General features: G+C 39.7%; 4 protein-coding genes across 4 annotated transcripts in view; all 4 read right to left on the bottom strand.

Annotated features, from left to right (window-relative positions):
- Nucleotides 1-216: 216 nt before the first annotated feature.
- LOC108084826 (tubulin alpha chain) lies at nucleotides 217-1,848 on the bottom strand. Its single transcript, XM_017181188.3, has 3 exons — nucleotides 1,542-1,848; nucleotides 1,187-1,490; nucleotides 217-1,134 (listed from the first exon to the last, which is right to left on the bottom strand). Exons 1-3 carry the CDS (start codon nucleotides 1,765-1,767, stop codon nucleotides 312-314), a joined length of 1,353 nt encoding a protein of 450 aa, XP_017036677.1. The 5' UTR covers nucleotides 1,768-1,848; the 3' UTR covers nucleotides 217-311.
- Nucleotides 1,849-2,292: 444 nt separating this feature from the next.
- Nucleotides 2,293-3,680, bottom strand: LOC108084813 (SPRY domain-containing protein 7). The gene is made up of 3 exons (XM_017181172.3): nucleotides 3,475-3,680; nucleotides 2,843-3,409; nucleotides 2,293-2,791 (listed from the first exon to the last, which is right to left on the bottom strand). The coding sequence occupies exons 1-3, from the start codon at nucleotides 3,581-3,583 to the stop codon at nucleotides 2,694-2,696; spliced, it is 774 nt and encodes a 257-aa protein (XP_017036661.1). The 5' UTR covers nucleotides 3,584-3,680; the 3' UTR covers nucleotides 2,293-2,693.
- A 740-nt stretch (nucleotides 3,681-4,420) lies between these two features.
- DNaseII (deoxyribonuclease II) lies at nucleotides 4,421-6,164 on the bottom strand. The gene is made up of 2 exons (XM_017181177.3): nucleotides 6,036-6,164; nucleotides 4,421-5,489 (listed from the first exon to the last, which is right to left on the bottom strand). Exons 1-2 carry the CDS (start codon nucleotides 6,137-6,139, stop codon nucleotides 4,499-4,501), a joined length of 1,095 nt encoding a protein of 364 aa, XP_017036666.1. The 5' UTR covers nucleotides 6,140-6,164; the 3' UTR covers nucleotides 4,421-4,498.
- An 11,450-nt stretch (nucleotides 6,165-17,614) lies between these two features.
- Nucleotides 17,615-22,683, bottom strand: part of cpo (couch potato) — a gene marked incomplete at its 5' end in the record, with an annotated part of 47,076 nt that continues 42,007 nt past the window's right edge. Inside the window, 6 exon segments of the mRNA XM_070287534.1 lie at nucleotides 17,615-17,641; nucleotides 19,061-19,644; nucleotides 19,762-19,799; nucleotides 20,144-20,523; nucleotides 20,613-20,815; nucleotides 21,738-21,879. Coding sequence (XP_070143635.1) covers nucleotides 17,615-17,641; nucleotides 19,061-19,644; nucleotides 19,762-19,799; nucleotides 20,144-20,523; nucleotides 20,613-20,815; nucleotides 21,738-21,879 — 1,374 coding nt within the window.

Here is a 22,683-nt window from a genome sequence, read left to right as displayed (position 1 = left end):
GCTGACGAAAGCCTCAAAAAGGTAAATAAAAATGTGGAAAGGTTAAGTGCTTTTGGAGACCGAACATAATAATACTCTCATACAGGCAGAGGTCAGTTTACCAAGATATTTTCTTTGACGCAGCAAAGTTTTGGATCTTGAAATTCCGTTCAGCTTTAGCAAACCTCGATAGTTATTCAAAAATCAATTGACTTCATTTCGCCAGAAAGTAATCTCTTCAATTTAACACACCAAATTTAGGGAGGCTTTATTGGGATCATATGACGACAGACGAAAAATGATATCGGGAACGATTTTCCAAAGGATTTAGACTACTCGGACCCGGATCCGCGAGGCGATGAAGGACCCGAGGCATCCACCTCCAGGTAGTCGTGCACCAGCTGGCAGATATTCTCCGAGGCTTCGGTGAAGTTGCCCTCCTCGAGCCCTTCGCCCACGTAGTGATAGACGAAGGCACGCCGCTGATAGAGCTTGTCGAACTTGTTGACCAGCCGACACCAGGCGATCCGGATGTTCGTGTTGTTCGAAATGGCCACGCAGGCGCGATTGGTGGGCGCCAGATCACCGCCAGGGACATATACCGGCGGCATGCTGCTCACACCGATCTTGAAGCCCGTGGGCGACCAGTCCACAAATCTAAACGACCTGTTCCTCTTGATGTTCTCCAAGGCGAAATTGATCTCGTTGGGGGCGAGGTCGCCGCGGTAGAGGAGAACGCAAGCCATGTACTTGCCATGCGAGGGATTGCACCTGACCATTTGGTTGCTCATCTGGAAGCACTGACTCGTCAACTGGGCCGTCGACATGTTCACGAACTGAGAGTGGGAAATCGGAACCAGGGGAGCGTAGTTTATCAGCGGATAGTGGATCCGCGGATACGGGACCAGGTTTGTCTGCAACTCCTGGAAGCTAACGTTCGACCCCTGGCCAAAACGCTGGGAGGCCGTAAAGCTGGACACCACCTGGCCAATGATTCGGTTGAGATTCGTATAGGTGGGAGCAGGCACGTTGAGGGTATTCGCACAAATGTCATACAGCGCCTCATTGTCTACAATGAAGGAGATATCGGTGCAGTCCATGGAGAAGTGGGCCGCCAGGAGCGCATTGTAGGGCTCCACAATCACCGGGGAGATACTATGGGAAATAAGGTTCTCAGTGGCTTGTCAATGAAGGCAAACTGACTCACGAGGGCGATGGATACACTATAAACTCGACAACAGTCATCTTCCTGCCATAGTCATCTACGATTTTCTCCATGATTCGAGTGCCCAGACCAGAGCCAGAGCCGCCTCCAATGGCTCTAAAGACCAGAAAGCCCCTTAGGTTCCGGCAGCGATCGGCCACGCGACGAATGGCATTCATGGAGCGATCCAACAGCTCGCTGGCCATTAGGTTATAGCCCCGGGCAAAGTTACTGCCACTGTCGTCCTTGCCGGTGATCAGAGTGTCTGGGTGGAAGAGATTGCGATAGGCACCTGTGCGAATTTCGTCTGTAGGGAAAGATCTCAGTGATTGAGCCTTGAAGGATATTTGGGACAAACCGATAACTGTGGGTTCCGTGTCAATCACAACTATCCGGGGCTGCACACAGGATCGACTGTTGGTGAACTCAAAAAACGTGAGAAAAGAGTCGTCCAGGGGACTCTGAGGCATCCTTCCGTTGGCCATAATTCCGTGCTCCAGGCAGTACAGCTCCCAACAGGCGTTGGCGATCTGCACACCGGCCTGGCCAATGTGCACCTGGATTATCTCGCCCTTTGCGGACATCTGTCATATCTTAATTTTTTCCAATTTTAGTAGAATACTTTTCCGAAATAATACACAAGTCTAAGTGACAGCCTAGGCCAAGAAGGGTTTCTTTACGTAACATAGATTTATTGTCCGCGCGCGGATTAATCAGTTTTCAAAGCGTTAGATACATTTAGATACAATTTCGTAGATATACAGATACACTCTTACAGTTAGTTAGGTAATTCCGTGCTCGAGTACGTCGGCGGACTGGTCCATGGCCGTTGTAAATTGGAATGTGAGAGAAGTTTTGGGGCGATCTAGGGCCTATTAAAAAAATGCATCTGTATCTATGTACAGAGATATATATGTGTGTGTCTGTGTATAATACAAAAGCAGTCGCGAGGTCAAGCTACGTAAGTAATTTACAAAAAGTGAATTAAACAAAACAATACTTTTCGATTTGAGGGGATAAGGACTAGAGCGGTTACAAAGTTTATACACGTGTTGCCTAAACGATGAAAGCAGTGCATATCACGACTATAAGACAGTCAAAAGGGTAAATATTTTGTATAATTTATTACTTATCTTAACATTAAAGTTAAGCTTGATAGGTATCAGTTGCTATACTGGACGTCTGGCAAAGACTTTTATGGTTTACTTTGATTTTTGCTGACTAGACAGGAGTAAGACCATAATTTTGTGTCGAAATTGTTGTAAACTAAAATGACCAAGGGTCGAACCATAAATCCCTTTCACTTGGCGATCTTACAAATGAAATAAATTAATTAAAAGTGCAGTCAACGTGAAAGTAAAGACATTTTTTGGGCTAAATATAAGTCCTTACACTCCGGGAATATTATCCTGCCCTATAGTCATAAAACACACTGTCCATCTTTTAATTCCTTCAAGGTTTTTGCTGAGAAGCTGTTAATTTGTTCAAGGCTTTTGGTTTGGTTTGGTATCTAAAGGAGCGATTGCTCCAGCAGAATACGCTCGAACCCAGGCGGTGGGCCATGCGAGAAGTTGTCCAGGATTATGTCCAAGATAGCCCCATTGCCGACTGAAATGAATAATTGGTAACTTGATCCGCCAAACCTAACAGGAAACTCACCATAAATGACAGGAAAAAGGGCCGCTCCTCGCACATTCCTGAAGGGAACATCCAGATTCTTCCCATTGAAATAGAAATTGAGCTCCACATGATCGAAGGCCACTCCCACTATATCGCCCTCGTCGGGAAAATCGCGCTGCGGCGATGCAATCAAGGAATCGCCGATACCCACATCAGGTGACGCCACACCGGTGGTCATGAGCAGGTCCTCCTGCTGCAGATCTTCGATGGCAATAAGACCCGCCGCCTTAGCAGCACTATTGTTGAGGATTCCATTGGCAGTCCTCGACGGTTGGGTGGTGCAGGCAGCTTGCACCACCGGCCGGGACTCCTCCTGGTCGTTGTGGCGCGTGGCATTGTCTGAACACAGGCACCAGGACTCGCGGTCTCCGCCGCCGCACTTCCGGCTGAGGTCCGTTTGGCGAGTGGCCAGTCCCACTGACCAGCTGCCGCCCTGCTGGATCTTCACCTCAAAGTAGGACTTTGACTGGACCAGAGGGGCTGTAGCCAGGACGCCTCCGGTGCCCGTGACGCGTAGCTGATGCGACAGTAGGATCACATCGGCTCCTGCAGGGCAAAAGCAGCGAAAAGATAATAGGGCTTAACAATATTGCCGTAATTCTGTTGTTTACCCATATGTGCTGCGTCCAGGTGAACATCGGGCTCCCGGAGGCGACTGGCCGCGGCTGCTGGCTTCCTCAGGTGTCCACCGTTGAGACAGGTGCGCAAACAGCAGAACATTCCAGGCTTTACAATTGGCTATGCTAAAATTAATAGTTTTTGCGGAAGGTTTGTAATATTTGCCAAACAGTGTTTGCAGTGCTGCCAGTTTAGCTTATTTCTAGCTAGATCTAGTATATTTAAAAACGTTACGAACTTTGAAACTAGCTATAGCCTTAAAATACCATATTGTAATATTTATGAACATATTCTCACAATAATTGCATTGGTGCTATCATTGATCATTGTATTTTATAAGACGTCTATTTTCATAGTAAATAATTAAAATCAATTTGTTAAAAAATAAAAGACCATAATTTTATCGATACATCGATATTTATACGGGCGATGTGTGATTCAAACCTAGCAAGTGGCAGTGCCAAATTTAACCGATTCTTGGTGTAGAAATTGGGTGCAGCTTCTCCAAGTTCCGCACCGATTTCCTAACGGTATTTTGTAATCTGTGAATAGGCGCAAAAAGTTTGAAATTGTATTCTTAAATACCTTAAAATCTCATTAAAATCTTTACCCTTCCAGGGTATTATAATTTAAGTTTGCAACACAGAGAACGGAATATTTTCTTGATTAGCCAAACCAAATAATTATACTATACTATATACTTTTTGTATAAATATCTTCTGTTAGTTTTGGATTGATTGTTAATAATCCAACTGAAAACTGCAAGGGTTTAAAAACTTCGGCGTGCCAAAGTTAGTTTCCTTTTCAAATAATATTTGTCCCTTCCTGTGCTGTAATATGACTATAATTAAAATACCCCATAAGTACTAGATATCTAATTGACACACAAATTTTAAAGAAACTCATCGGTGGACCAGTTAATTTACAAAGCCAAATCTCTTTCAAATAAAAGGGTATTAACTCTCGTTTATTTATTTTGCAGTGCACTGTTTGACAATATTTCCTTGAAATCCGTTACTACTCGGCACACTTGTCGTAGTTGGCGACCAGATTGCGGTACAGGCTCGACACTCTTGCGCTCTTGTGGCACACTGTTCCGCCGCCGCGCTGCAGCTGTCCCTGCTGGCGGTTGATGTCACCGACACAAATCCAATCCCCGCCGCCGACGCGCCAGTGATAGATCAGAATACCGCTCGGACGGGACACCGCCCACTTTGAGTGGTCCTGGGTTGTCTTGAAGTCCACCGAGAGCTCCAGGTTTGAGATGGACTCGACGTTCAGTACCTTGTCGGACTTCTCGCAGCTGTTTGGCAGATTGCCGGCCCCATCGCGCCACGCCTCCACATAAAGGCTAACATCCAGGGCGGGGGCCACCACATCGGCGTACAGCTCCACATTGGCCCGTCCACTCTTGCCGAACAACCGGAACTTCTTGCCGTCCAGACTGCGCAGCTCGACTTCCTTCTGGAAAGGCGACTCCGTCCGCCATTGGCCATGCAGAGCCCTCTCCAGACTTGGGAACAGTTCATCGGACCGACCAACCAGGGGATTGCGCTCGTAGTAGAAGTGCGGTTCGTTGTAGACCAGCACCTGACCCACCTTCTCCAGATCCTCAGCTTTCAGGGTGATGCAGAGCATGCTCTGGGCGTACTGCTCCCCGGATGTGGGGTACGAGTAATCGGGGACAGTGGGATACTTGGGCACCGAGTGAACGAGCCAAATAGCCGTTTCTCCATCGCTGGCCACCACTCCCTTGGCATGTCCTCCGTTGCTGAAGACAGTGCCGTTGGGCTGCTGATCGTTGTAGGCCGCCAGCAGAATATGAGTTGGATCAGCGTTCAGGGGATTAAGGGTTTGGGCTGGAAGGGATCCAGGGTCGCTAATCCGCTTTCCGGACAGCTGCCAGCTTTCGTAGCTCTGGCTGGTCACGTACAAGTACCGGAGCCCAGTGACGTCCTTGCCCAAGTCATTGTGCTGATAGTGTTTGGGCAACTTGTACAGGTGCCACCTGTGAGAGTAAAATGAATGTGGATTTAATTATGGCATTGAGATATAATTGTTTGAACTAGAAATAGGATTCATTTACAATTGCATTAAAACAAATCTGTTCATTTTTCTTAGGCGAAAGAATGAACTTTGATAACCCATGATTAGACCTCTACTTAGGGAAACATATTGTGGCTTGGCTATTATTTTAAAACATTTTTGGGGCTAGCAATATATTTCTAATTGTTTCAAGTATTTTTTATCAAATAATTAAAACCTAACATAAAATAATTTAAGTCGTTATTCAAATTTTAAATTATTTAACTTTTAGTTTTGTAGAAACTATCATTCGTAAGCCCTTTTTAAATACACCAGTTTACGTTACATCACTAAACAAACATTAAAGTTCTTCAATAGTTTCCATTTACAGACATTCACTAATATTTGCCAGTGGTATTATTGTTATAATGTGTTCAGTTATGTTTATATTTACTTAAAATGCTGTTTAAACAGTCAAGTATTTTAGTCGGATAAATTGTAATGAAAAATTCATAAGCAAAATACTTACCAATCCACATCGTTGCCCTGTTCATCCTTGCAGGACACTTTTTTATTAGCTTCGCATTGACTCGAAAACCAAACAAGCAGTAAGACGAAACACACAGATCTCATTGCACGACCTACAAGTAACTCAGTCGGAAGACAACTAAATGGGAGATAATGAATCTAAACCAATCGACACAGCTGCCCAGAGTGCCGGAAATACAGGGTGTTTCTAAGACTAATTCTCTCGGAGAGTCTTCAGGTAGAAACACTGAGCAAATAAAGCTTTGGTCTTCCTGCTTGCTTTTCTTATCTTTGAGCTGGACTATTTATATATAAGGATACATGTACATACATATATGTATGTTGGGTTGTTTTTGTTTGCTTTTATTTTCGTTGAGCCGGACTATAATGACCCGTTTTGGGTTTTTTGTTCTCGGCTTATCAACATCTGAGGGGTTAGGTACTTATTACCAAAGATCATTTTAGTAGAGATAAGCCCAGGCACAACTTTGTTTGTTATATAGACTATATTTCACCCTATTATATCATTAATTTAAGTTGAAAAATATCGTTTAAGCAGCGATCACAAAATTAAAACCATAAAAGAAGAAACGAAGCTAACTTCGGCACGCCGAAGTTTGTATACCCTTGCGGATTGGTTTCGATGTTTATATTATAGATTTAAATGCTGAAAACACTCACAAAACAGAGTTTCATTAAATTTTACCTATTCTTATTATGTTTACAGTTTGACAGTTACAGTTTTACATTCCCAGCTTTACATATTTTATACATGTACCGATCGCTTCTATGGCAGCTATATGATATAGTTGTCCGATTTTTATAAAATTTATACCAAAATTCTAGAATAATAAAAAAGCTTATATCTAAGAGTAGATAAACATACGTTGAAAAAAAACGAAGCTATAATTTTTATACCCTTGCAGGGTATAATTTCAGTCAGAAGTTTGCAACGCAGTGAAGGAGAACTTTCCCACCCTATGAAGTATATATATTCTTGATCAGCATCAACAGCTGAGTCGATCTAGTCATGGCCGTCCGTCCGCCTGTCCGTTTCTACGCAAACTAGACCCTCAGATTTAAAGCTATCTATGTATATGAAACTTGGCATACAGTCTTCTATATACTCTCACTGCTATATATATCTGGACGAGGCGGATCGGACGACTATATCATATAACAGCCATACAATTGTTCGATACATTTTGAGAAGAAAAATTATTACTTGGCTGTTTTTCAACATTTTTGCACCATTTTTGAGATATGTCAAATTTATAATATTTCAGAATTTCGTTTTTAATTTTATGAAAGTCAGGCGACTATATCTTATAGCTGCCATAGGAACGATCGGTAAATTTATAGAAAAAAATTATAACTTTGTTGTTTTTCAACGTGTTTTCATCTACTCTGAGATATAAGCTTTTGTTATTATTTTAGAATTTTGGTATACATTTTATGAAAATCGGCCAACTGTATCATATAGCTGCCATAGAAGCGATCGGTAAATGTATAGACATTTAATTCGGAAAGCTGCTCTAAGTAAGTTTTTCTAAGCTTAACAAAATTAAAATATTTACCTGCCATTTTTATATAATTTTTTTTTAACAAAAATGAGCAAAAAGCTAATTTTCAAAGATTCATAACTCAGCCAAAAACGCGAAATTCAATTCGGAAAGCTGTTCTGAATTGGGATTTCTAAGCTCAACAAAACTGCCTTAATATTTACGCAAAATTTTAAAAAAAAATTTTAAAGAAAAATTGGAAGAAAAAAATTGGTGCCATTTATTGTGATAATTTTGGGGGAAATAAACATTTTTGAAAATTTATAACTCAGCCAAAAACGCATAAAATTCAATTCGGAAACCCGTGTTGCATTGGGATTTCTGCGCTTAACAAAACTGCTTACTCAGTTTTTCTTAAAAACTTATCTATAATTTAATTTAATTTTACATAGCTTTATTTCTTATATTTACAGCACTGCAATAGCGAAAACGGGAGCGTGCGCAGGGATCTGGGAAGCACAAGTTCATCAAGTTCATTGTAATTGTTGATTGATGATCACCTGATCGGCAGAGGTGAAGCTGGAGGAGCGAGCAGCTGGGATGACAGATCTCAACCCGATGGCAATGGAGGACGGTGATCGGATCTTGGCTCCGGGCTAGTTAAAACCCTGCAGCAATATAAAATATTTATAAATGCAATTTAAATATGTAAATGTAATTGATAGAACACACAAATATGAATCAATAAAAGATGGTGAAATCAATGTGCAATTTTTTTGTGAAGGCGGCATTTATTTGGGATCGTTTGGGGAAAAAACTAATTATTTTGAAAGCAAAATCTATATTTTTAAATTTGTTTTCTGAATTTTAAACATTTTTTTCGGATGTTTTACAATTCTTCTAAATTAAAAAAAAAATTTTACTGAATTTTAAATTTTTTTTTCTGAATTTTTAACATATTTTAGATTTTTTATATTTATTTTAGAATTTTTTTAGAATTAAACAAATTTTTTTAAAATATTTTAACTGCCAAATTTGAATTTGAATTTAACGACGATCAGTTTCAGTGTGCCCAGGTGCAGTTGTAAAATAACAACTAAATATAGATTCAAAAGGTTTGAGTCTCCGCTAACTCGCGCCGGCTCCTAAATGGTTTGAAACTTGGACTTTTTATAACAGTTTATACCAGTTTTCAGTCGCTTGCTGCCGATTTCTGTTCGCCTGGTACACCAATTTGGGAAACGGGCAATTTGCATGGAAATGTTCGGAAATTTGGATGGGCTGCTGTAGGGATGTTGTTGTAAAAAGGTTGTTGTTGCCATAAGCTGTTGTTGTCGGCAACAAATAGGTATAAATGCATAAAATGAAATATAACAGTTTATACCAATTATAATTTTTGCCCAATTGTTTTTATAACAGTTTATACCAGTTTTCAGTTGCTTGCTGCTGGTTTCTGTTCGCCTGTTACCACAGTTTGGAAAGCGGCCAATTTGAATGAAAAGTTTTGCTCACTTGCATCAGTGATGCTCATTTGCATCAGTGATGCTCATCTGCATCAGTGATGCTGTATTGGGACAAAATGCATCTCTCTAACTGCCAGTGATGCTCAACTAGCTATTTTGCATTATTGGAACAAAATGGCATCTCACTAACTGCCAGTGATGCTCATCTAGCTATTTTGCATTATTGGGACAAAATGGCATCTCACTAACTGCCAGTGATGCTCATCTAGCTATTTTGCATTATTGGGACAAAATGGCATCTCACTAACTGCCAGTGATGCTCATCTAGCTATTTTGCATTATTGGGACAAAATGGCATCTCACTAACTGCCAGTGATGCTCATCTAGCTATTTTGCATTATTGGGACAAAATGGCATCTCACTAACTGCCAGTGATGCTCATCTAGCTATTTTGCATTATTGGGACAAAATGGCATCTCACTAACTACCAGTGATGCTCATTCAGCTATTTTGCCGTATTGGAACAAAATGGCATCTCACTAACTGCCAGTGATGCTCATCTAGCTATTTTGGATTATTGGGACAAAATGGCATCTCACTAACTGCCAGTGATGCTCATCTAGCTATTTTGCATTATTGGGACAAAATGGCATCTCACTAACTGCCAGTGATTCTCATCTAGCTATTTTGCATTATTGGGACAAAATGGCATCTCACTAACTACCAGTGATGCTCATTCAGCTATTTTGCCGTATTCGAACAAAATGGCATCTCACTAACTGCCAGTGATGCTCATCTAGCTATTTTGGATTATTGGGACAAAATGGCATCTCACTAACTGCCAGTGATGCTCATCTAGCTATTTTGCATTATTGGGACAAAATGGCATCTCACTAACTGCCAGTGATGCTCATCTAGCTATTTTGCATTATTGGGACAAAATGGCATCTCACTAACTGCCAGTGATGCTGATCTAGCAATTTTGCAATATTTGATGTTTTTCCATTGTCCACCGCAAGAATGCCCTTCTATTGAGCCTGTTTAAATTATTCCACCCAAAAAAAAACCGCATCCTCCTCATAAGTCAAAAATAACAACAAATTTTTAAAGGTTTTTTATTTACTTCAGCTTTAAATAAATAAAAGTAGAAAAGGTGAGGTATGTGGAAATGTCGGAGGTCGTTTCCAGTGGTTTCGGCTCGGTCTTGGTGGCACCCTCGTCGTGCTGCCCCAGCACCTGGTCCGCTTCTGCTCCTCCTCGTCCTGATCCTCCTTGCCAACGCTCTCTGTCTCGCCATCGGCATGCGCTTTGAGTTCCTGGCAGCTTCCTGCAATTCAATTTTAAAAGGATAGTTTTTGGGAAAAAAAAACTAATATTCAAAAAATCATAACTAAGTCAAAAGTGTATGAAACTCAATTCGAAAAGCTGTTCTGAGTTAGTTTTTCAAAGCTTAACAAAACTGCATACTACGTTTATGGCTCTTTTCAATTTCATTTTTTCCCCATTTTTCTCAATTTTAATGACCCCTTACATATTTTTGAAAAATTGGTGCGATTTATTTTGATCATTTTTGGGAAAAAAACCTCATTTTCATTTCATTACATTTTCAATGATCATAACTCAGCCAAAAACGCATGAAATTCAATTCTGAATTCGTTTTTCTAAGCTTAACAAAACTGCAAACTCAGATTTATTGAAATACTTACCTGTCATTTTTATATAATTTTTTGAACAAGAAATTAAGCTTTTGCTATTATTTGTAGAATTTTTGGTATACATTTTATGAAAATCGGACAACTGTCATATACATAGCTGCCATAGAAGCGATCGGTAGATGTAGAGAAAATGTAAAGCTAGGAATGTAACTGTCAAACTGTTTTGTGTGTGTTTTCAGCATTTTATTAATGTTATGAATAAATATACAACTTTTATATATTTTCTTGTATTTTTTATTTTTAAATATTTAACCGGAATGGCTCGATTCTTAGTGATCCAATTGCAATCTGCAAGGGTATACGAACTTCGGCGTGTCGAAGTTAGCTTCCTTTCTTCTTTTCCTATTTATTTCTCGATCGTTCCTATGGCAGCTATATCATATAGAAGTCCGATTTTCATAAAATTTATATCGAAATTCTGAAATAATATAAAATGGCCATATCTGAAAAATGGTGCAAAAATGTTGAAAAACAGCAAAGTTATAATTTTTTTTCTAAAAATATATCGAATATTTGTATGGCAGCTATATGATATAGTCGTCCGATCCGGCCCGTTCCGACATATATAGCAGTGAGAGCATATAGAAGACTATATGCACAGTTTCATTCAGATAGCTTTGAAGCTGAGGGACTAGTTTGCGTAGAAAGAGACAGACGGACAGATAGACAGACGGACAGACGGACATGGCTAGATCGACTCGGCTGTTGATGCTGATCAAGAATATATATACTGTGAACAATTAGGATGTACACCGCAAACCAACACATTTTGGAGGGCACTCGGGAGATTCCCTATTACTCCAATACCTCTATATATTTATCAATACAATATTTTACACAAAATTGTTTATATGTTGTGTTATTATATGATATTTATTTTAATAAGCTAACTTAATCCGTTTCGCCTCAACAAATTATTGAAAAATGTTGCACCGAATTGCTTTTTCTGTTGCCCATTCAGCCGAAAAGATGCAACTTATGTTATATGGCAGCATTCTGTTACTTTCATAATTAACATATCTTCAACAATAACAGCAAGTTTTACACAAATAAAAATTTAAAGATATATAATTTGAATTTATATAATTTCCGTGTTCTAAAATAAGATCAAGGCAATACATTAATATTATCAACAAATTTTGAATGAACGATATACATATGTAAGTTATAAGAATTTAAACTAAAATGTGCTTAAAACCGCCCACTAGGTGGTTTTTCACCAAATTTAATACTTCCTCTGCTGCCAATTAGGACAAATTAGGATCTCACATGCCACCAGGGATCTACCTAAATTGCTCTATTGGGACCAAATAGCATCTCACTTGACACTAGTGATGCTCATCAACCTAAATTGCATATCTATTGTATCCTTTTGTTATTTAAAAAGAAACCAAAATATGAAGTTCCAACTTCGTACATACCTTTAACCTTTATCGCCGAACCAAGGTCCATCCCAGCCACAACAAATTGCATTTCTTTACAATTACACAAAACAATTGTTAAAGTTTTTATTTATTATTTGTATTATTATTATTATAATTTGTCGCCTGCTGCAAACTGCGATTTGTTTGTGCTTTCCCCGATCTAGATCGCTTGAAAATATTATCGTTATCAAATTGTATAATTTGTCTGGGGCCTGACCCTCTGCTATTATTGATTTGAAATAATCTGCATGGTACTTTCAATTGAATTTGGTTTCGTTTAGTTCTTATCGCTGGTTGCTGTCTGTGAAAAAATGGTTCACCTTACTCTCGGTTCGGTTCGGTTCTGTTCTGTTCTGCTCTGTTCGGTTCTTGTCAATCAAGTGTCACTGCCAATCGGTTGGTATTGCCATTTAGTTTTACATTTAACTTAACTGTACCGATTTGTAATGTCTTTCTTTGGTTTTGTATGCAACAATACATTTAAACTCACAATACAATATTTTCGCTAAATATTTTTTATGTTTTTGTATCCATTTTTATAGTAGTTAATAATTTATTAATATTTTGTATGGTTTCCTTTTTTGTTTTTTGCTTTCAAATATATATATATAAAGAACAAGGCTGATATTTATATTTATATATATACGAGTTTTGTTTCTGCTTTATGTAAGTTTTATAATAATATTTAGCTATATGTTTCTTTTTCATTTGCTTTTGAAAAATCAATTTGTTTTTTACAATATTAGCAAAAGATCTTTGTTCGATTTTTGAAAAGAAAGTCGGTTTGGTTTTGCGAAAATTTGAAATAAATGAGCCTCAAAATAGACAAATAGTTGCCATTTGTTGTAGTTTCAATATTATAATTAATATTAATCATTATGTTCGTATTATTTACTGATAAAAGTACACTCAACTCTGAGCTATGCAAATAAAAGTTGCATTTCCCGCTTGACATTCGGTTCATTTTTAATAATTTATCAATTTTCGCCTTCTTATATCGTTGAAAACTGCTGCGCATAATTTGTGGCTGCTTTTAATTATATATAGTGTAGTGTAGAGTTTAATCGGGCACGAGTTTGATATGTTTTGACTTGTGTTATCTCCATTTTCCGCTGACCGTTCTCTCCTCTCCTCTGCCCTGATATTTTCAATATTCAATATCAGTTACCTTTCCTACTTAACCTTCTATAGATATACTATACATATGTTTCAGCATAGTACTGTATGTATTACAAATTTACAGCGAATTTCTGCTCTGTCTGTAGCCAGTTGTGGTTGAGTATAATGCTTTTCTAGTTGGCTCTCCCTCGAATGACTCGGAATTGCAAGAGGGGGAGACTCATATATAGTATAATATATTGTATAGTTGGTTTAATTTTCTCGCAAAAATTTTCACTAATTTAAAATTCGTTTCTTCAAAGGTTTATCTTGTGTGTGTGTGTTGAATGGGTGGAATGAAACAATAAATAATTTGTTTAACGAACAAAATATAAAGTTTTATTATGCATAATTAATACCGTCAATTGAAAAGTTCTAAGTTAAGGCTACACAAATGATATAGTATATTTATATACGGGGTTTATAATAGAGGTATACGATACATATACATGTAAATATAAATTACTTAGAAATTAGTATTGAATTGTTCGTAATTTAGTTGTTTAGGCAAACATAAGGCAATCAATTGGGCGGGAACTTAAATTAAACAATGAATCGAGGACGCGACGAAAGCATTCTCGAGACGGAAATCATAGCAAACGCAATAAATACAATAGAGTAGAATATTTGTTGATAATAATGAACTATCATTATGGTTACTGTTACTGTCTTTCTATTACTGCTTCCACATATGTAGATATGTGGTTACTATGTAAGCATATAGCTAGCATTTATGTAAGTAGTTCCATAATCTATTACTAAGCTTCCATTCAGTTATGCTGTCGTCTCCCTTTCCCTTTTTGGTAACTGCTTTCTTGCCTTTTTACGCTTACAATGTTTAAAAATTTAAAAACCACATCAAAACATATCGGTTTTACTTTGTCTTAATAATGCTTCTTGTAAAAGTTCTTCTTCTCGTTTTGTTCTTTATCCGTTTGCTGATATGTATTTGTTATTTTCCTCCTTTGTAATTGGTATTAAGTTTTTTGTTTCCTTCAAAAATGTTTTACATATGTGTGTGTATATATATTCATATAATGTTCCCATAATTCATATTGTTTAGTTTAGTTTTTCTGTCATTCATACATTTTAGCTTTCTTTAGTTTATCGTCTACGAGCTAAGTTCTCCTCCGTCGATTCTCCCGATGTGGCTGAGACAATCTGATTGGAATCTAGTCCAATATTTGCTTGCTGCAGATCGGTATAATCTAGATGTATATAGCTATGAAATTTAGATTTAAGAATGTCTGGAAATCAAGCCTCGAAGTGGTTATGGGGGTGGGAATCGAACAACCTTGCCACCGCGCTGGTTTTCTTTCCTTGCCTTCTCTCTCAATGAAAATTGCACAAGATTTTTCCTAGGAACACACGCGCACACACACACACACACAGGCACAGGCACACTCCCACATACACCTGCGATTTATGCGTATGTTCATTGCTTTTGTTGCATATTCTGAGGCTCCTCAACCTTCTTGCTTAGAATCTAAAAATTAATTTCGAAAATATTTGTTTCATACTTTAGCTTCTATTAATGGTTTTTCTTGTTATTTAAGCTTATTCATAGTTGTAAATATTTTTGTTTTCCGTCATCGGGCTTCTTGTTTCTTTTTAAATTGTTTTGAAAGGCGCAATTTTATGATATGCATTAGTATAATATGTTTAATCAAACATTTTCCTTGCTTACTTACTAAAACTTTAACTAATTTTTAGTTGTTACTGTGGTAAGAGTGTTTGCATGTGTGTGTTGTGTGTGTGTGTGTGTGTAAAGATTGCAGACTTATAAGTAGACCTCTGTTCTTAACTTTTAATGATGCTTTCGAACCAACGCGATGCTGGCGAAGAGATGATATTTTCGGGCAAGAGGAAAGCAAGAAATGTAATTGGACGGAATATGCATTTTACATTCGACTAAAGTTAGACAGGAAATAAAATTAAGAAAACCGTGTAAATGGGGGCTGAAATTGTACCAATTAAATAGTGTTTATCGTATTTTCTCTTAACAATTGTCGTATTTCTTCTTTTTGTCAAATATGCCTTTGGTATGTCTAGTCACATCTACCCTAAACTAAGCTTTAAAAACATTTAAAATTAGTCGATTTACTCATGGGTCTATTCGGTTTTTTTGTTTAACAAATTGTGTGAAGCTGTTAACTTAAAGTGTTAAATTAGTAAGGACAACTTTGGTAAAATTTAAAGATTTCATCCGTATATATACTTAAATTGGTTTAAACGAGACTGAACGAACTCCTTCGAAAACACTAAAAAATTATTATGTAAAAAGCTTGCTTACAAATGGTCGTTTATAACTATATATAGTTGGTTAGCCTTGAAGCCTTACATGGTTTCTCTTTATTATTAATTGTAGTTGGTTTCTGCTGTTTTGTTGTTGCTTTTAGTTACAATTGAATTTGTATTTTGTTCTGGTTTTAGTTATACATACTCGGTTTTTGCCTCGCTACGTAAGATGATATGCAATTGATTTTATTTATTCGTCCTTGTTCGAGGTTACCTCTGCTACACTTCCTTCAGTCCCTTCAGTCCCTTCAGTCCCTCCTGCTCATTCTGCGCCCTCCCCCCACTAAATCGATCGTTGGTTTAGCAAGAAATGTGATTTGATTGTTCTAGCATTTCGAAAGTTAGTTAGGAATAGTTTCTCATTATTTAACCGGAGTCCTTTAGGTTGGGGGCCCTCTAGTAAAGTTCAAGTCTTTGTTAGGGGCATGCAGAAAATGCTCAACAAAATGGCGAAAGAAAACATATGCTTTTCTGGGCGGAAAGTTTAGAGTGTCCTGTGCCAGTTTCCGTTAAAGTTTCGGTTTCGTTTAACTTTACATCCTTGTTAAAGATCAGTTTGTTCGAGTCTTTGCTTCACTACAGCGCACCTGCAACGTTCCCCTCAAGTCGTCGATAGGTCCTATCGGGTAAGTTTCAAATTCACATTTAAATTTTGTTATTCTTACGTTTTAAACAAATAAATTTCGAAACCAGCTTTCAGTATTCCTCAATATAAATTTAAATTTATACGATGACGTCGACTACTCGTTGTTGTTCTTGTTCTGTAGTTTTCTTGTTGAGTAACATTTTGAAAATTCCCTTACTAGTTATACAATTATTACATTAATGCGTATATTTAAATTGTTTTGGTTTTGTTTCGTAATATTTTTATAATTCTAGAAAGAGAGCTATTTAAAGGGCACATTCGGTTAAGCTATAATTATATATTTTCCTCTTGCTTTTACTTAATTTTCGTAATATTCTGTATATATGTTATTCCCTTAAGCTGTTTGATACCATGAAACGAAAATATTCAGAAAAATCATGTCGAATTTGTGTGTATCAATTCCATTTGTTGTAAGTCGGGTTCAATTGGGAAAGGTAAGGATAAACCAAAAGGACGAACAAAAACGTATAAGCAAAATCATCAAAGACTCCTAAATAATAACCTTCGAATTCTCAACCAGCTTTCTACACATATATATATGTATATATAGAGTTAATGGGCATATGTGTATTCGTTTAAGGGGACATATCGGCTGTATTGCATTTAACTTAGTTAAGTAGTTCGCTCAGCTTCCGATCTATCGTTAATTGTATATTTTACTACAAGTTTTCCCGTTCTTCTCATATTTTTGGTTTTCACTACAATCGTTTTTGTTGCCTGTCGAAAAATTTCACTAAACTGGGTTACGGGATCTGTTTCCTTCATTTTTGTTTTCTGTCACATATAAATTAACTTTCTTTTTTCATTTTTTCCATTTTGTTTTGTTTTTTTTTTTGCTTTTTTCATTGGTTTTTTTTTATGTCTATAACTAAAGGTTTTCCTCCTCGCATGAATCCGTTGCATGCGGAGCGTCTTAGCCCTCAAGTTCAAACTCAAATGTGTTGCCATCAGGCTGCTATGTGACTGACCGCCGGCAGCACGTACGAGTAGATGTGATGCGGCTGCATCGCCTGCGCCTGCTGCTGCTGTTGCTGCTGCTGATGGAGCTGGTGGTGCGGCTGCTGCTGCTGATGGTGGTAGTGGTGGCTCAGCGTGCCGCCGGGTCAGGTCGCTGTCGGCGTCATCAAAAACTGTTGCTGCTGATGGTGCTGATGATGATGGTGATGATGGTGATGGCTCAGGTGCTGCTGCTGTGCCTGCTGCTGTTGCTGCTGCTGTTGCTGGTGGTGGTGCGCTGTCTGGTGGCTGTGATGGTAGTGCTGCGCCGCTGCATGATGGTGCTGCTGCTGCGATTGCTGCTGCTGCTGCTGCGTCTGGTGGTGCACTTGCGTCTGCTGTTGCTGCATCTCGCGCTCTAGCTTCTTAGTGAGCAAATCATGCCTTGATTCCATACCCGCTCCTCTGAAAATAATTCACAGATCGAAGGGGATAGTTAGTGTGTGTCAGTGGGGCTAAATGGTTGCTTGGTGGCTAGGCATGCCGGCTACTATGGTGACTTTTTGTGATTCTAGGCATGCGTGGATATAGAAAAAAATTTTATGATGATTTGCCAAAGATTTTCATACTTTTATAAATAAAAATATTTCTTTTAGATTCCTAAGAGAAGATTTAAGATGTATAAAAGCCTCTACCTTTGTTAGTTCAATTATTAATATGTAGTTTAATATAATTTTTGTTTTTTAATATTTTGTAGGGTAAAAGCCATTCTATTAACCAGATTTCCCGCTGTGTTTTCCATAAAATTGACTGGAGCTTAGTCGTGCTTTACCCCTCTATATGTAAATCGATTTACAAAAGCAAGCCAACAACTTGCGATAAATTAAAGAAAAGTTCATGCCTCGAAAAAAAATACTTGAAAGCTTGAAAGTTAAACGTTGTTGTGGCAGTGGTTAAGTCGGTGGGCCAGCCATGTGGGTTATGTGTGTATGGCCATATGGGTGTGGCATGCTGCGCTTAATTTTTTGCATTTTTTATGAAGTTGTTGCTGCTGCTGCTGGTAGTGCTGCTGCTTTTTCTTGCAGCAAATTGAAAAAATAAATTTATGTGGTCTCTTAGCATTTGAGAAACGTGAGTCACACCACAGACACACACACACGCACACTCTCCACGTGGGGAGTGGCAGGGAGAGATATTTGTAGTGCTGCTCAAGTTAGTGGATGGGTGGTGCTTCGGTCGGTCGTTCTCCCAGCGGAAGCTGGCGTTTTAATAGCGGACGTCTAGGAGGCGAGCTAACCCCTAACCTTTGGCTGCGTCGACCATAACCTGTGTTATTGTTGCCAACTTTTCGTGTGTTATAATTTGTATTTAAATGCGGCTCCAATTGCTACGGTTATGGCTCACCCACACTTGGGGAGTATGTGCGAGGCTGGTGCGGCCATGGCCATCCCTTGGGTAGGTTCTTACTTGTTGTTGCTGATTGCTGCTGGGTAGTTGCTTGCTGCTCATGTTGCTGCTGCTGTGGTGTTGTTGGTGGTGGTGGTGGGGTAGCATGCAAAGTAAACGAGCAAGCTTAACAATAACAATTTGCAAAATTTTATAAATAGTTAATGGGGTTCGTTTTTATTTTTCGGGGAACACGGGGCCGGGAATAAGGAATGTGGTCGGGTCATGCATTTGAGGGATTTTTGGGCCCGGGAAACCTTTTTGCGGATTGAATGGCTTATTCTAATATTTATGGGCTAAAGAGTGTGCAGTTAGTGAAGCAACTAATGACAATGGGCGGGGTGGGGGCTCAATCTAGGGTTAGATTACTGTACACGGCACACAGACATAGACATAGAAGAAACTTGGTTCATTTGGTTCACCCAGAATAATACATACGTCTCTAAAGAGATGATTTTGGTGGTGCTGATTTGGATGATGAAGTTGGTGGTGCTGTAGTGAGTTAACAACAACGCTAGTGGTGGTGCTGTTGGTTGAGGTGCTTTCTGTGGTGCAGGGTGCTGCCGCTGCCGCTGCCAGCTGGAGTTGCTGCTGCTGATGCTGGTGCTGGTGCTGCAGTTGCAGGTGCTGCTGCAGCTGCTGCATCTGGAGTTGCTGCTGTGCAGTCGCCGGTGGTGGGGCAGACACCAGCAGATGCTCCACAGCACCGCTGCTGTTCATGATATACAGGGGTGGGGCTGGCGGTGCCGGTGGTGGCGGTGCTGTTGCCGGTAGCGGTGGCGGCTTGGTGTTCATCATGGCCACCTCGGTGATCATTTTGCTGCGCGCAAACTCGATGCGAATGGATCCGCGATCCGAGCTGAGGAGATATTTACCCTGCAGCTGCTGCATGGCCTGGGACGCGCTCGGTGGGTCCTTGAACTCGATGAATGCCACCGGATGTTGCTGGAGGGCAGCGGTGGCGTTGCTGCCGGCGCCGCCATTACTGGTGGAGCAGCTTGAGCCAGTTGCTGCTGCCATGGCTGGTGGCGGAGACGGGTCGAGGGCGAATGTTGAGGAGTAGGAAGTTGAAGTTGGTTTTGTTGAGGTCAGAGTTGAAGACAAAGTCAGAGGCATAGAAGTTGTGATTGGGTGCGTACCTTTTGTGTGCATTCGTAGGCGACAAAAGCCAGGCATACTGTGCATATTATATATCATAGTTGGGTATATATATAATTTTTGAGATATATATGTCGATTATCATGTATCATACAAGAGAGTGATCGGGTGGGAGATGGTGGGCAACAAACGAACCAAGGAAGAGAACGCAAAAGTTTTCGGTTAGTATTCGGTTAAGAAAGATCACGAGGTGCCGTCAATAGTGGTGTTATGCTGCTTATGTGTGGTTAGTGGAGGTGGTTCGGTGGCTTTACTGTGGTGATCTGTGATCTGTGATCTTGTGATCTCAGTGCGGTTTTCTTTGTGTCAACAAAAGTGGCCTGGTCAAGGTCTGTTAAGAGGCACTTGTCCTGCAAAATTTACCTAGAGAACACCTCCTTCAGCTCGTGCTCCGACACAAACTGTCCCAGATTGGCTACGAACAGCGTGGAGCAGGGCGCATTGGCCGCGATCTGCGGGTTCCCCGGGTGGCTGGCGTTGTTCGTGGACCCGGCGGGACTGGCCAGCGCCGGACTAGACAGAAAGTGGTGGTGCTGAGCAGCAGCGGCTGCAGCGGCAGCGGCGGCAGCCACATTGTTGGCGGCCGTTGTAGCAGCGCTCTGTGGTGTGGCAGCGGCGCTAGCCGCTCCCCCGCCCCCGCCGGCAGCCGCAGCCGCCGCGGCCGCAGCCATGTGAGCCATCGCAGCTCCGGGATGAATAGCAGTAGCAGTTGTCTGATGATGTGGCGGCATGGTCATTTGAGTCTGAAAACGGCAACGAGTCAATTATTTACTTCTCTTTAAAGTTGTATTCATTTTTTGATTATTTTACATATTAAAGAGGTTGAACTTACTTGATGCATAGGCTGCTCCATTACTTTGTCTGTATTTAGTCAGAGATAGGAGCGCACTGGCACCTGCGGATGCAGGGCCGGATGCACTAGCGTGGCGTGCTGCAGTGCAGCGGCTCCGGGCAGCTCAGCAGCGGCGGCTGCCGAGTAGGCTAGCGGATGATGCCATAGCTCGGGTCCGCCCGGAAAGAAGGGCCCACCCAGATCTGCGAGTCGAGAAGAAGATACATGGGGTAAGTCAGATGGGAGATCGCCTACGTTGGAGTATTACGGGATATTTAAACACAGGTTTTAGTTGACAAAAATCAAAATGGTAAGAACGAGAACGGGTTTCAAAACAAGAAAATAATTTTAATTGAATTTTAAAATGTTGAAAGTTCGTTGTCTCAGTCTTTCATTTAAGTGGCGATTGAAGATGGGAACCATTAGGTTGAATATGCTTGACTGACGTTTTCAACATAAGTTTTAAGTTTTTGCTATATATTGTTCCTTCAGTTGGCCTCGAATATATATTTTGCTTAGCTCTTTGGCTTATTTTCTTCTCTTATTTTTGTCAAGTGTAATGTTCTGGTGTGTGGCTGAGCGTGTGTGTGAGTTGCACAAAGTGTTACGAGTGATCAAAGTGCGGTACATTATACTTAGTTGTTGTAGTTATTGTGGCTGTAACCTAGTTGGGAATATATATATATATATAGCGACTTCGAGTATGCAGAGATAACAATTTAATACGGTAGATATAGCATACGAAAGAATTTACGATATTTATTTTGCTGATATGTATAAAGTTGTGTGCACTTGAAGCAAGTTTTGGCTTGGTCTTTGTTTAATATTTAACATTTTAAACTGCTCAATTGTTGGATAGTTTGGTGTTTCAGTGTGTGGGTGTTCGGTGTGTGTGTGTGTGTTAGAGTGTGTGTGTTCTTCGATAGTTGGAGGTGCTCAGCATACGTTATCGAGTACGCCTTCGGTTCGGTTTTGTTGTACCCTTAAACATAGTTATTTGGTTTCTTATAAATATCAACTACATACACAAAAGGAAACGAAACAAAATTAAAGAAATTAGCAGCTGCCGAGATCTCATTTTGGTTTTGTTCTTTTTCTTTTGATTTTCTTTTCATTTTTACTTACGTCCAGTGAGTGGGTGCATCAATGCAGGATGTGAGGCTGTTGTCGCTGTATTGGGCTGTGGTTTGGGTTTGCTCACTTTCGTGTTACTCTTGGCGAATTCCAAGCGAATTGTTTGGGGCATATCGGGGTCGAAGCGTACACCCTGCTGTAAATGATCAGATCAAAATACAGCGGTTTGTATATTCTCTTTTTTAGGTAATTTTTTTTTCTTTTTCTTTCAGCAAAGTTCAAAAGTTTTGGGAGAGACTTTACATGTTGTTTTATTTTGCAACAATTCGCCAAAAATAATTTTGAATGTCGCGTAAAAGTGACGTTAAAAAAAAATGGTGGTAGATTTTTTTTTTTGAGAATAGATCTAATAACATATTGCTTGAGGGTGGGGCGGGAGACATTCAACGTAGATTTTGTCTTGCAAGGTGCCTGCTCTGTAGACGGAGTTTTTATGGGACGGGTTAGTGGCGGAAGTTGGTCTTGGCGATGTGTATTGTTTTTACTGGATTTTAAAACGAAGGCAAAAAATTTGGCATATTGGATTTCTCTATTAATGAACTCGATGTAAAATAAATCTAGATATAATTTAAATTAATTCACAAATTCTTAACCTAATTTAAAATGTAACTTTTGGTTACAGACTTCCTAACTTGTATTCCTATCGCTCAAAACAAAAAATAATTGTTTCTCTGTTGATTAATTTCAAAAATTCGTAGGATCTACTTTTATTTATCAAAATTAGTGGAAGTCTATTTCATTTATTTTATTAATCATGAAAATCTGAAGGTATCATTGGCGAAATTCCTACGAATTAACTGTGCTCTTCCAGAGGGCGGGGTGGTTTTCTGGGGGCGTGGCTGGGGGGACATGCACCACAGGCTTGAGATTGAGACGTGGCTTTCATTTTGTTGCTAGTCTGGTTGTTGGTGCTTTTTGCTTTGCCATTTTGCCGAGT

The sequence above is a fragment of the Drosophila kikkawai genome, chromosome 3R, assembly GCF_030179895.1.
Source record: "Drosophila kikkawai strain 14028-0561.14 chromosome 3R, DkikHiC1v2, whole genome shotgun sequence".
Classification (NCBI taxonomy): Eukaryota; Metazoa; Arthropoda; class Insecta; order Diptera; family Drosophilidae; genus Drosophila; species Drosophila kikkawai.
This window is presented reverse-complemented; position numbering and strand designations above follow the sequence as displayed.

Excerpts from the sequence above, each read along its gene's own strand:
- LOC108084826 (XM_017181188.3), bottom strand. The coding sequence starts at position 1,767 with ATGTCCGCAAAGGGCGAGATAATCCAGGTGCACATTGGCCAGGCCGGT. Across the intron at positions 1,491-1,541 it reads CACGGAACCCACAGTTATCG|ACGAAATTCGCACAGGTGCC; the intron begins GTTTGTCCCAAA and ends CTTTCCCTACAG. Across the intron at positions 1,135-1,186 it reads ATAGTGTATCCATCGCCCTC|TATCTCCCCGGTGATTGTGG; the intron begins GTGAGTCAGTTT and ends TATTTCCCATAG.
- LOC108084813 (XM_017181172.3), bottom strand. The coding sequence starts at position 3,583 with ATGTTCTGCTGTTTGCGCACCTGTCTCAACGGTGGACACCTGAGGAAG. Across the intron at positions 3,410-3,474 it reads CCTGGACGCAGCACATATGG|GAGCCGATGTGATCCTACTG; the intron begins GTAAACAACAGA and ends TTTGCCCTGCAG. Across the intron at positions 2,792-2,842 it reads CCTTTTTCCTGTCATTTATG|TCGGCAATGGGGCTATCTTG; the intron begins GTGAGTTTCCTG and ends TATTCATTTCAG.
- DNaseII (XM_017181177.3), bottom strand. The coding sequence starts at position 6,139 with ATGAGATCTGTGTGTTTCGTCTTACTGCTTGTTTGGTTTTCGAGTCAA. Across the intron at positions 5,490-6,035 it reads CAGGGCAACGATGTGGATTG|GTGGCACCTGTACAAGTTGC; the intron begins GTAAGTATTTTG and ends TTACTCTCACAG.